At 39.1% G+C, this 14,346-nt stretch overlaps 1 protein-coding gene across 3 annotated transcripts in view; it reads left to right on the forward strand.

Annotated features, from left to right (window-relative positions):
- Positions 1-2,188: 2,188 nt before the first annotated feature.
- Positions 2,189-14,346, forward strand: part of SIPA1L1 (signal induced proliferation associated 1 like 1) — a 151,655-nt gene continuing 139,497 nt past the window's right edge. Inside the window, exons 1-2 of one of the 3 annotated variants that reach the window (XM_025392150.1) lie at positions 2,189-2,836; positions 3,484-5,283. In XM_025392150.1, coding sequence (XP_025247935.1) covers positions 3,786-5,283 — 1,498 coding nt within the window. In that variant the 5' untranslated portion in view covers positions 2,189-2,836; positions 3,484-3,785. Of the gene's footprint in view, positions 2,837-3,483; positions 5,284-14,038; positions 14,137-14,346 lie in introns of those variants that run through there. The other 2 variants (XM_025392149.1, XM_025392152.1) reach the window with 2 other exon arrangements.

A 14,346-nucleotide genomic window follows, 5' to 3' on the forward strand; every position in this document is an offset into this window, starting at 1 on the left:
CCCTTCCAGAAATATGAAAAATGGTAAGAGAAGTAAACCATAGACACCACCCTGCAATCACTAGCTTTTCAATGGACCCCAACTGAAGACTGAGTAGTGGGCAAAAAGAGGCAAGAGAAAATGAAGAAGCACATGGTTATCACAGAGGTCCAGAAAAGAGAGGTTCAGGGTGGAGGATGGGTTCGGGAGTGCAGATACTTCACAGAGCCAGACTGACAAGGGCTTTTTAGCAATCAAGAGGTCCCATGAGAGGTTCCACTTTCAGCATTCTCAGGGACTTGATGTCTAAATGACTGACCTACTGTGGTACAACTAGTCCCACCAGGAGGTAGTTCCTGTTATTAAAGAGCTTACAATCAAAATGGAAAGTGTATAGGAAGGAGGCATGACGCATGCATCCCCCGTCATCTTCTTGCTTCTCTGTGTCTCCCTGCTACACCTGGAGCTTTCCTTGAAGGAGGGACTGTTGGATGTATGGTCCATGCTCAGAAGACACTACAGAAACATAGGGAGTGATTTAGAAGACAGGAGGAAGCATTTCTTCTGGAAGAATGGTGGGTTAGGTTGTGAGAGATGTTGAGTGATGAAACTAGTTGAATTGAACTCATTAAACTAAACTATGGGCCCTCTAGATAGAATTAGTGTTCTAGCTACATGGATCTACCATAGACTTAAATAGTATCTAGAGCTGTAAAATTAAACATGTAATAAGAAAAAATTTTATATAGCCTGCTCTTTCAACAGATGGAGGTGACATGTGAATTCGTATTGCTCTTCTGTTTAATTCTATTGCTTTTTACCATATTGGTACTTAGGTTTGCTGATATTTAAGAGAGTTGCTAATCATTGTCAACATAGGTTTGCTGTTTCCGCCTAGCCTGAGGAATAGGTGTTAAGGTATTATTGAGCTGTCATCATATGATACACATCGATGGACAGCATTATTTTTGACTGGCAGTTTAATAAGTGCAAAGCATGTATATTTCCATATATACTAGTCAGTGCCCAAAGTTTATATTGTACCCCAAAGGGGTTTGATGCCATAAATAAGAATGAAAAAAGGGAGAGAGGGAGGGAGATGGAAAATGAGAGGGAGAAAAAAATACAAAGAAAGGAAAGTCCTTATGACTGAAAAAAAAATCTGTTATTTAACATAATTGCCCATCTCGAACCTCATCAGTTTTTACAGGCCATTAAAACGTGGCTTCTTTCTCTCCCATGTGCTCGTCTATATTTTGAAATGAAGAGAAAACATTGAGTCGTTGTTATATAATGTAATGGGAGTCTTGAAATTTATTTTGAATTGGTAAGAAATTTTTATATTTAAAAATAAGATTTTATAAACTCATTAAAAATATTGGAAGTATATGAGATGGTTTGGAAGAGAAATACTGATGGTGGAGACTGAGCATTTCCAAGTCAGTTTTATTTCTTGTATTTTACTGCCAGCTTTTAGTTTCCTCCTATAATGGAAATTACTTCACATCTACTAAGAAAGACAGTTCTGCAGTAAAGTATTTTCTAAGGCAAATGAAATGTGGCAAGAGTTTTTATTGTGGTGGGATTGGTGTGTTGTCCTTTTAGAGAATGAATGTTTTGGGAATGAAAGATGATTTATTTGGATTTCTGTGAGGTTGTGAGAAATGTTGAAAGCATCTAATTTTTATAAGAATCTACTTAGAATTATTATTTATGCCATATAGAGTATTCATTGAAATAATCAGCTTTTTGGAAGATGAACAGGTGTTTGCATTTTGGTTCAGTTGATCCATTTTCCTTCCATTTTATGAGAATCACTTCTTAAACCTTTGCCGTGGCCATACATGCTGTCCTTTGATATCCTCGGAAGCAACAGTTAGCATGTTTTGTCACTTGAAGGGTTATCATTGAAAGAGGAACATGTAAAGTTCTGGAATGTAAAGGGAATAATAGCAATCTGACAGTAGAAGTATCTAGAAAGCTCAAAAGCCAGGTTTAATTAGGTAGCAGTGCAAAACGATTATCCCTTTTACAAAAGACGGGGAAGAGGAGTGCTAGTGAAAACAATTGGCATTTATCTGAATGGCTCCACAGACCCAGCCAGCACGAGCCCAGCCAGAGCTTGCCTGGCCCTGCATTCTGCAGGCAGCATGCTTTTTTTTTTTTTTTTTTGAAACACCCCTACGTGTTCCAGCCTTTAAATAGCAGTGAGTCTTCTAAAATGATGCTGTGTGCTGCAAGAGAAATGAAAGCGCCTGCCTTGGAGGCAGGAAGCCGACTAGGGAGATGCTTAATTATCGTGGAAGTAAGTGCTTGTTACCATTGAGTGGAGAGTGCAGCAAGTGCGGGTCGTCCTCGGGTGTCAGAGCTGTGATTTGTAGACAATGCCGCCCTGTCAGCTCAGTGCTGGTTCAGCAGCATCTTTCCAAACATGTATTTGGCAAGAATTTAAAGGCCACCTCTTGTGTAATTCGTGGAGTCTTGGAAAAGGAGCCTCTGCCTTTCTTTTCAGAATGTACGCAACCATGCAGAATTTTGTACTCAGAATCTGTGTCTCCTGCCTCCTGCCTGACGTGCTCATGAGGAAGTTCATTTCCATGCCCGTCACCTGGAAGGATGCTAACAGTTCTCTGTAATCTGTTGGGGATATGGAGAGGGCCACCCAGAGCTGTGTTTTGTTTCTGCCGTCTTCATAAATTAGCACTGATGGGGTGGAGTAGGTTGTACTGCATAAGGAAATGCAGGCATTTTGTTCATTAGTGAGATACTTCTAGCTTTTAAGAGTACAAGAAACTAAGGAGAGCTTGGGAAGAGGTGGTGGTGAATGCTGGATTCATTCTGCAATATCCTCGTCTTGGTAAGTAATAAAGTAGAGGAAAATACAGAAGAGTGCTAATGGATATAATGGCTCCGGGAAAACCCTTTTTATTTATTTATTTTTTTTCTGCTGTATTTGTTTTTGCCAACTATGTTAAGCCTTTGTAAGGAAACAAAAAACATGTATTAATTTTGGAATAGAGGACTTAAAAAGTGATTGTTGCAGCATATTCAGTAAAGTCATTTTTCAGTTTTTACTTTTGTCAAAAAACTGTGTTGCTCTAATTATCTTATTCACTTGGTTACATCTCAAACTTCTGGTTATCACACTAGCTCATGATGTTCTACAGTTTTAGAGGTCATTGGAGCAAAAGTCTCTACTTTGGGCAGGAGCCATGATATCCAGAACAAGATGTACCCCTCCCCCTACCCCCCATTTTATGAAACAGTTCAATTAAGATGAAGTCTTAGTGGTCTTTTTTTTTAGAATATAAATTATGGATTTTATCAAATGAATTTTACTTTCTTCCTTTCTTTCAAACATGCTTTACTGAAAATACGGATTTTGGAACTGTGAATCCCAATCCATTATTGAGTCTTTTATTTTTATGTATCTGGTTTTGACAATTGCATGTTTGTTTTTAGATGTATTTATCTGCTAATTCAAATTATCCTTTTCTGTTTTAGAGAAAGCATGGGATTATGGCAACCACAGAGTCTCAGTAATACAAGTTCCATTCAGTTTTTTCTGAAAGAAAGCCCTCTGTTAAAGTGAAGCAAAGAAACTGTTGTGGATTATAACGTTTAGGAGTTCCAAATTTTCAGTGCTTTACAAAGAAAGCATCATTTAATCTTTTAAATGAAAAAGATTAAGATCTCATGCAACTGTTGTATTTTCTGGAAGCCATTCTCCAAAAGGGAAGTGCACATTTAAAACACAGATATGATGGTCCTTGCTGCAGGGATTTAAGTCTACTTGCTTTTACATCATGACCAGCTTGAAACGGTCACAGACAGAAAGGCCCCTTGCCACTGACAGGGCCTCTGTTGTTGGCACAGACGGCACCCCCAAAGTCCACACTGATGATTTCTACATGCGGCGCTTCCGGTCCCAAAATGGCAGCTTAGGATCATCAGTTATGGCTCCTGTAGGACCCCCCCGAAGTGAAGGTTCTCACCATATAACCTCAACCCCTGGAGTCCCAAAGATGGGGGTAAGAGCAAGGATTGCAGATTGGCCCCCAAGAAAGGAAAACATAAAAGAATCTAGCCGTTCAAGCCAGGAAATAGAAACCTCAAGTTGCCTTGATAGCCTGTCCTCCAAAAGCAGTCCTGTGAGTCAGGGAAGTTCTGTTAGCCTCAATTCCAATGACTCAGCCATGCTGAAAAGCATACAGAACACGCTGAAAAACAAGACAAGACCGTCGGAGAACATGGACTCCAGATTTCTCATGCCTGAAGCCTACCCCAGCTCCCCCAGAAAAGCTCTTCGCAGAATACGGCAGCGAAGCAACAGTGATATCACCATAAGTGAACTTGATGTGGATAGCTTTGATGAATGTATCTCACCTACATACAAGACTGGACCATCACTGCACAGGGAATATGGTAGCACATCTTCAATTGATAAACAGGGAACGTCTGGAGAAAGCTTTTTTGATTTGTTAAAGGGCTACAAAGATGACAAATCTGATAGAGGTCCAACTCCAACCAAGCTCAGTGACTTTCTCATTACTGGTGGTAGCAAGGGTTCTGGTTTCTCTTTGGATGTTATAGACGGGCCTATCTCACAGAGAGAGAACCTCAGGCTTTTTAAGGAAAGGGAAAAACCACTCAAGCGACGTTCAAAATCTGAAACTGGAGACTCATCTATTTTTCGTAAATTGCGCAATGCCAAAGGTGAAGAACTTGGGAAGTCATCAGATCTTGAAGATAACCGATCAGAAGACTCTGTCAGGCCCTGGACATGTCCAAAGTGCTTTGCCCATTATGATGTCCAGAGTATATTATTTGATTTGAATGAGGCAATTATGAACAGGCACAATGTTATTAAGAGGAGAAACACCACCACTGGAGCTTCCGCAGCTGCCGTGGCATCCTTGGTCTCTGGACCTCTGTCTCATTCAGCCAGTTTTAGCTCCCCAATGGGCAGCACAGAGGACCTGAATTCCAAAGGAAGCCTCAGCATGGACCAGGGAGATGATAAAAGCAATGAGCTTGTAATGAGCTGTCCATATTTTCGGAATGAGATAGGTGGAGAAGGGGAGAGGAAAATCAGCCTTTCAAAATCAAATTCTGGCTCCTTTAGTGGATGTGAAAGTGCCTCCTTTGAGTCTACCCTTAGTTCCCATTGCACAAATGCAGGAGTGGCAGTACTTGAAGTGCCCAAGGAGAACTTGGTGTTGCACCTAGATAGAGTGAAAAGATACATCGTGGAACACGTAGATCTGGGTGCATACTATTATAGAAAATTTTTCTACCAGAAGGGTAAGTAGAGATCCTTTATTTCTTACATTTTCTTTTGCCGTACTTTCTGAAGTATTGTATATTAAGATATTTATTAGCAATGTGGCATAAGATTTGCATGTCTTCGTTATCTTTCTTGATGGTAAAATAGCTCGATAGCCATTTGCTCAATTTATTTCTTCTTGCATTTTTTGAGTTACTTTCCCCTCTCAGATATACAAATGTCTTGTATATTAAATAGTACTTTTACAAATAAAAAGCCCCTTTGACTTAGCAGTTGAAATTTTAGTCTTTGTTATATAGTAGATTTGCTGTGTCACCTTTGGGGATAAATGTACCAAGTTGAAAATATTTAAAATATAGCTATTTTTTAAGGATTGCAAAAACAGTTTTAATGCTACTTTCATTTTTTAACACTTTCACAGTAAGTACAGGAACCATGTCTTTGCTGCTTCAATGTTGTCATCAGTAGGTGGGAATTACAACATATTCCTGTCCATTTACAGGAAATATTGTGAAAACAAATTACATTATTTGACAGAAGTCACAGAGCCAATAGATCTCAGTGCCAAGAATCAAATCTAGGTCTTTGAGTAGAAAAGGCACTGAAGAGAGAAGTACCTTTGACAGAAGGGCCACTTCCTTTCTAATCTTTTCTTTGAGTGAGAGAGTAAAAAAAAAAAAAGAAAAAGAAAAAGAAATTATATATATAGTTGAGATTACACTTTATACACAGTTTTATCTCATACTTTTAAGAAAGACCATTGTGATTTACTGAAAAGTAAGTAGTATAAGTGAACTCTTACAAGCTTTTTGAGCAGCATTAATTAAGGAATGAGTTTAAGTTATCCAGAGAGGCAAATGAGGAAACGGGATGACCATCCACGAAGGACGTACCTCTGTGTTCCATTAGCTAGATCAGTCATCTCTGCAGCCAAGTGAAGAGGCTTGTGGCGAGAGGCTCCCAGTCTGCAAACTACTCCCGCAGTGTTTTGATTTCCACTGTTTTGGGGTTTTGAATGCTATTTAAATTTATTCTTCTGAGTGAAGTTTAGTTTCAAATCTAGTACTCATAGCTTTATAACAGTTGCTTTAGAGTAAAACATATCTTAATGTTACATGATAGATCCCATTCCAGAAGGCTTTATTGACGGAAAAAATCTTGTCTCGTGACTAAATTCCTACATATCTATGGTGTGGGTCTTGGAATCAATATTGTTTTGCATACCCCGATGTCATTTTTAAACATTTATCTTCTCAGAATAATTTTCTGAAGTTTATATTTTAGAAATTACATCTCTCTTACACTGTCCTTTAAGGTCCAAGGTTTCTTATTCTTGCCAACTTGGCATTTGGGGGTGAGATGATTCTTTGTTGGGGTGGGGTGGAGACGGGGGCTGTCCTGTGCATTGTAGGATGTAGGATGCTTAGCAGCATCCCTGGTTTCCACACTCTCAATGCCAGTAGGTTTTCCTCCTCCCTCTAGTTGTGACAGCCTAAAATGTCTTCAGGCATTGCCAAATGTCTCTTAGGAGGTAAACTAACCCCTAGCTGAGAACCCCTGCTTTACTGTACCTGCGCAAATTTTCTGCAGGTGTTTCTGAGCTGTCAATAGGTGGAGGCAAAATGGCCTCCACCCAAAACTGACACTGAAACATATTAGTTATAATCTAATTTATGTAGTTATGGGTACTTTTTTCCTATTAGGCACTATAATAACATTATTATAATAATGAACATTTTGGGTACTTATTGTGTACCAGGCACTGTACTAGGCATTTGCTATGCCACATTTTCTCATTTCAATTTCTTAACGCCCAGGAGGGTAGGTACTATTGTTAACCTTGTTTTCCAACTGAGAAAACTGAGGCTTAAGTGATAGGCTCTCATGGAGCTAGTAAATGTTGGAACCAGGCTGTCTGAACAGTCATGTTCTTAATCACTGTTCTCTGATCTCTGCTAGGTTAAAGAGATGGAGAATCTTAAAGTATTTTATCTTTCAAAAGTCTGCAATAAAAATGTGAATGCTTACATTCCAGATTAATCCTGTTCATAATAACCTCATAAATCTAATAGTCACTAATCCAGTAGTTACTAATTTGAAGCATGGAAAATACCCTCTTACCCAGCATAATTGGAACTAGTGAATTGAAAATATCAACTCAAGCAGGGAATTTTTAAAAAGTATACATTTAAGCTGTTTTATTATCATTAAAACATGTAGGAATATGTTTGCCAAACTCTTGTGAGGCCAAAGGCTTTTCTCTGACAATGATTCTACTCTTTTAAATTCTTCATTGTGTTAATAGGCTAAACCATAAGAATAAAAACAGAGACTAACAACACAATCTGAGTACAAAATCTTAGATTTCATAACTTTTTTCTCATTTTATCGTAGCTGTCCTGCCCACATTTAATCCAACAGCTTTCTTTTTAATGACTTGCCTTTATTAAGTCTGTAGTAAAGCCTTAGTTTTTAGTAGGAACAACGTTTATCTTTTGTACTCATATTTCATCAGCTTTCATAATTAAATTTCAGAATTAAAATAGCAAGTCAAATGGTATAAACAGCCCGCTCTTTGTCAGCATGAGGTCCAGCTGGTGGGAGCAGAAAGTATGTATGGCACTAGGGATCACCCACTAGACTGCTGGTGCCAACTGGGTATTCATCAGCATGGTTTGCAGGGGAATGATGAGCAGTGGTTAATCCAGGAAGTTGTCCAATGGAAGTCAGTTACACAGAGTGCCTACTGTAAGAACTTTTCTTGGGCCACACAACTTAGAATTTTCAAGTCAGACAGGCAATTTGTTACAATATGATAATATACCACTAGTAATGGCTCTGGATAACAAAATTTGGAGCAGAAATTAAGCTCTGTAAAGTATAAACTGTACATTTTAAAAATTGTTATTTATACTTTTATATAGTATAAAACATATCTAAACAAACAACTCTGTCTTATAATAGGCAACTTTGATTCACTGAAATTAGCAGACTAACTCATTTTTCCTAATCAGAACCTTAAAGCAAGTCTTCTTGTTCAAGGAGTACATCAGTGTCAGATGTAATTTATCTTCTAGCACCAGGGTGTGGCCCTGCTGAGCTGGCTGTCACTCAGCCTCTTATCAGGTAGTTTCCATTTGGCTGCCTAATGCATTCCTGACTTCACTGTGGCTAAGTCTCAGGCAGGGGCGGGAGTGGAGTGGGAGTACTTTACTAAAGTATGCTATACAGCTGATATTATATGTAAAAATTAATCATATTTGGCTGATGAAGCTATAATCACTTTCTATTATTATATTGTTTTTATAAACATTATTTTACAAATTTAGACTTCAGAGGATATTTTACTCCAACATATAAGCCAGGTCGATTGCTGGAAAGATGCTGGATCAATAGAGGAATCCCATTGTTTGTACTTAGTAAAATAAGCAACATGCCATCGATGCTTTTCTTTCCAGTCCTTTCTCATGCCCACTTCTCTTTGCCATTTTGCTAGTGAGTGTATGTTTATATTGAGACCCAAGATTAAATGACGGTAATAATATAGCTAACATTCATTGCATTACTTCTTTGTACTTTATTTAGAGTTCCTCACTTAATGCCCATTGGACCCCAAGGTGAATCTGTCCTGGTGATAGAAGTCCAAGTGATACAGCCACATCCTCCTTAGGGAGGCACAGACTAGGCAGTAGAGCTGCATTCAGATTAACCTGAATTACTTATCTTCCTTTGAGTGTGTGTATGTTTTCTGTTTTTATTTATTTTTATTTATTTACTTATTTTATTGTTATTTTTTGAGACAGAGTCTCGCTCTGTCACCTGGGCTGGAGTGCAGTGGCATGATCTCGGCTCACTGCAATCTTTGCCTCCTGGATTCAAGCGATTCTCATGCCTCAGCCTCCCAAGTAGCTGGGATTACAGGTGTGCAGCACTGTGCCCAGCTAATTTTTGTATTTTTAGTAGAGATGGGGTTTCACCATGTTGGCCAGGCTGGTCTCGAACTCCTGGCCTTAAGTGGTCTGCCTGCCTTGGCCTCCCAAAGTGCTGGGATTACAAGCATGAGCCACCGCGCCCAGCCTTGTGTTTTTATTTAGTCACCATGATCAGAGTACTAAGGAAATTTATAAGTGGAAAATACTAAGTTATAGAATAATTATAATGTTGCCTATATCCTGCATAGCTTGTTGGAGGAGGAGACTTTTTCAAGCCATTACTTACCTTGGTTTCTGTGGCCCCACAAGACTTCTTCAATTTTGCACTGAGTGTATAATTGTCTATGAAATATGTTCTCCTTGAATCCTATACAGAGGAATGCATTAATGAAGACAGAGGAGCCCATGGGCTCTTGGCAGTGGCATTTGTTCCTCCACTGATCAACAGTGTTGATAGGCTTATCTGCATGGTAGCTGGAGTGTTAGTCTCAAACTCAAGTTTCTGAAGATGCTGTGATAGGGAAGGGCCTCCCTCTACTGCACAATGCCCAGGAGAAACACAGTATCTGGTCTGAAGCGCATCTGAGAATATTTTCCCATTCCTTAAAAGAGGGGAAACTAATGCTTATGCACCTAAATATTCTTTGGATAACTGTAAGCCACCAGATTTGATTGTTCTTACTGTTCACCTTCCTCCTCCTCCTCCATTCCAAAACACATATAAATCAGGTTGAACAGTAATTGAGGAGACAAAGTACATTTCAGTTGCTGTTTTCTATCTTTACCTCTCACTCTCTTGTCATCAGCCATCTTTAACATAGTTTCTTTAGAATACTACACTTAACTTGATTTGTACTAAAGTTACAGCTTTAGCACTCTCATATACTCTCAATTTTGCTATCAAGAGCTGTTCTTCAAGTTCCAGTCTGTCAAATAAGCATCATTAAATAGCTGTTATAAATTTTAGTGGATTATTTTTTAGTGCATAGAGAACATCAGGGAATATGATTAAGTATATTTCTAAAAATGTGTGCTTATTTTGTTTATTCAGGTTTTTTTGCTTTTTAAAAAATCCTTCTGCTGTGTAAATTTTAGGCTTGAGAAAAGTACCATGGAACGCTTTACAATTCAGTGTTCTTTAAGTATAATTATTCTACATCTAGTTTTTTGATGTGGACAGTTTTAGATTTCGGATAAATGATAGACTCCAAGGTCAATAAGTCTGCTCTCCTGAACCATGTTGTGTTCTACGCTGTTGAATTGAGCAGTTATTTTCTGCCAAAATGAATTGAATGGTGAAAGTTTTTATGCATATATAATAAATTGTTTTAATGCTCTTGCCTTTCATTTTTTATTAAAGTATTTTTCAATGTAGTTTCATTTTTATACACTTTATATATAATCTATGTAATTAATTTGAAGGTAACTCTCTATGTATTCCCTCACAGGGAGATTTGAGGCACTAAATGCCTTCCTGAGAAGCTAAGCTAGGAGTGTGTTTTGCTGCTGTCCTTTTATCTGCTCAGGGCTTCCAGTAGCAAGGAAACTAGTAGGTATTGTGGTTTTGTGTGTTTGCTCCTTGGAAAGCAGAGGTCCTCTCTTTTCTTTACTGTGATCTCGAAGTCCCAGTGTGGCTCAGCTGCACCCTGATCTGGAAGGCTTTCACAGTGCCTGAGCCTCTCAAGCCAGAGGTTTGTGGAAGCTGCTTAAAAGGGCGTGGGCTTCAACTGCTCCTACATGTGTTTTATTTTAAAATCAAGATAGACCATCAAAGACCACACTAGTTCAAACACTTGACTTTATTAAAGGTCATCTTTTTAAGAGCCAGTCATATAAAAACAGAGTTTGTTTTGCAGTAAAGCTGGTGATGAAGACGTTTTCATTATGTCATTCATCAGCCCCTATAGAAAGTTCACGTGAAAAATTTATTTTAGAATTTGATGCCAGAAGTTGAAACCGGTAGCTACCAAATACCTGCCTTTCTGATGATAGGTATTTTGTGTGTGTGTTTTGTTTCACTTATCTCTTGTTTTACTTCAACTCCCAGAACCAAATTTGATGCTCAACTATACAATTTTGATTATTAACACATCTGCTTCCACTTTCATCTTTTATTTTCCTATTCTGTTTAATTAGCATGATTTATATATATATATCCTGTATCATTAATGACCTCAATTCTTTTTGGAAAAAGATGATTAGTATGCGTTTATATCCAAATAAAATACCTCTGTCCCCAGGCTTTCTCCTTAGTTCCAGCTGCATTTCTCACCAGCTGTTAATCTGCCTCTACCCAGATGGCTATCTCATTGGCTTCTGTAACCGACGTGCAGAGAGATTTGGAGTTCACCATTTTTCTCCCCTCCTCATCATTGCTCTCCTTCTGTAATTAAAGCTTCTTTGATGCCTCCTTCATCTTCATTGTGTTCAACCTACGATCTCTAGTCTACCCTCAAATTGCAGATAACTTCTGTTCCTCATGTCCCATTCCCAATTCTTTATGTAACTTCAGGGCCTCATGCCTGTTACCCAAATTCTAGGTTTCTTAGTCCCTTTATAGTCTACCCTACTCAAACTCTAACCTCTTGTCTTTGCCAGATAGTCCTTTATTTAATAATGTAATAAACATGTGGGTCATCTGAAAGGCAGATGCTGAGACAGTACAGGACTGCAAGTGGTTAGGGGCTTGGATGAGAGTAACTTAGGTCTGTGAAAGATAATTTTGCAGAGAAAGCCTTCAGTTCCTCAAAGGAAAGAGGAGACAAAGGAAGATTAGGCAGGGAGAGCCTCAGACCATGATGCAGATCTGACAAAGTGTCAGCCAACACAAAGGGTCAAAAATGAGCATTAGAGAGGCATTACTAGAGCATCACTCCTTGTTGGGGAGTAAAAGGCAGGTCCTGTTACCCCAGCATGCTCAGCTATTGACTAGGGGCTGCCCAGGAAGAGTGTGGCCCAGCTCAAAAATTGTAGTAGATTTGAAGGCACTGCATCCAGAGACTTTTAGCTAATCCTATTTCTTGTGACCAAACTGGTTGTAGGTTCTTCCTAGAAGGGAAATCAGAGTGTTGCACCTACATACAAAAATGCATTATCCATTTACTGTTGTCAAGAGTACCCTTCATTTCTTTTAAAGTAGTTTTAAAAATTAAAATAACTGCACATTTATTCACTCATCTATCCATTTGTTCAGTCATTCAAATAATATTTAGCATCTGTTGTGTGCCAGATACAGTGCCTGGAGGAGAACAAATGGAGATACACCTCTGCCTTCATTGTATTTATAGTCTCCAGTTAGTGCAATTAAGATGAATGGGAAGCTATTAAACAGAGGTTTTTAAAAAAGTCTTCTACAATTTCTTTGTTTCCTCTGTTGGAACTCTGTTTTGATGGATGGTGAACCCCTGGACTTCCCTTTTTTTTTCTTTTGTAATTTCAATTTCTTTTTATTTTTGTTCTATACTCATTGATTTCATCTGATGACAAGCAGTTGCTATGTAGCTCTGTATGTTCTATTAGTCCTTTTGCTGAATTTTATTTTTAGCCGTCATATTTTTAATCCCTCAATAACTCGTTCTTTTGTTTTTTGTTTTTAGACAGGGTCTTCCACTGTCACAGGCTGGAGTGCAGTGGCGTGATTATGGCTCGCTGCAGCCTCAAACTCCTGGGCTCAAGTGATCCTCCCACCTCAGCCTCCTCAACAGCTGGGATCACAAGTGTGCATCATCACACCTGGCTAATTTTTTTAGATTTCTTTTTGTAGAGATGTGGTGTCACGATGTCACCCAGGCTGGTCTCAAACTCCTGGGCTCAAGCAGTCCTCCCACCTCAGCCTCCCAAAGTGCTGAGATTATAGGCGTGAGCCACTGTGCCCACCTTGTAGTTATCTTTCATAATAGTTTTTTCTTATATAACCTCCCCTCCCATTTCTCTATTGGTATTAATTAAAAATTTTTTCTAAGTTCTTTTTCTTGAATTACTTGTATCTTCCTGTTTGTACATTTTACTTTTCTTACTTTTCTTGTTTTTTCTTCTTCATGCTGTTAGTTGTCCAGTGATCTTTATCACATTTATGAATAAAGGCTGAGGTGGCTTAATGTAAGAGGCTTGGGTTCCCCTGCAGCTCCCCAGCTGATCTCTTCTTACATAGGAGAAGTAGTGTAACCTTTCTATAGGAAGGTGTCCCTGTGGAGTGAGAGAGCAATGATCAGGCTGCAGGACAGAAACCCACATGTGTGTCAAATTAGAAGGTCTTTATCCTGTTCCACTCCTGCGTGGAGCTGAGTTTCCTTCCCCGGCCCCATGGTGTGCACTGGAATAGGTTACTCTTCCTTTCCTCTCTTGCCCACCTGACAGGCTCCTGCCTGTCCTCCAGGGTTATGCAGCCCTCTGAACCCCTCTCCTGCAAGGTTTAGATGCTCTCCCACCACTGACCTGACACACCCTAGCACCTCTTGTTTTGCATGATGATTTCTATGCTGCATTAATTCACAGCCCGCCTAAGCATGCTTTGAAGGCAAGGGCCACAGAATAGAAGGTCAGGTTTTACAAATGAATGAATGTTTGTTGCTGAACAAGGTATAAAATTTATTGAGTTGAGGAACCAATGTGTCTTGTATTCATAGCATCAGGAAGAAAAAGGTAGAGGAAGCCCTCTGTGTATATGACCTTGTGTTATACTCCAGACACTGGATAATACATTGCAGTTCTTCTTCCTCTCTTCTCAAGAAATGAGACTACAGACAGGTCTGTGTGTGGTCATGGTGGTTTTGTGGAAATTTACCAACCACCAATTGATCCCCATAGGCAAAAAACGCCATCACAGAGACTGATTTTTACTATTGTAAACTTTACTGGACACAACTGATGGAAACTAAAATCAGTGAATGACTGTTGAAGGAGAAATGGGAGGAGAAGCAGGATTTGCATGACCTCCAGGTATTTGCCTTAAGACATTTGTAAACTACAGGAGGAAAGATAGTAACTTAATGGTGGAGAAACCTGGCAGACACAGCCTTACCTAAGTGAATCAAGGTTGATATGAACCTCTGGATGTACTGAGAAGGGCACATCATTTCTGTAGTCCTCTTGCCCAAGAGGCACAACCCCAGCCCAATCACTTGAAACTACCACACAAACCCAAATTGA

The sequence above is a fragment of the Theropithecus gelada genome, chromosome 7b, assembly GCF_003255815.1.
Source record: "Theropithecus gelada isolate Dixy chromosome 7b, Tgel_1.0, whole genome shotgun sequence".
Classification (NCBI taxonomy): Eukaryota; Metazoa; Chordata; class Mammalia; order Primates; family Cercopithecidae; genus Theropithecus; species Theropithecus gelada.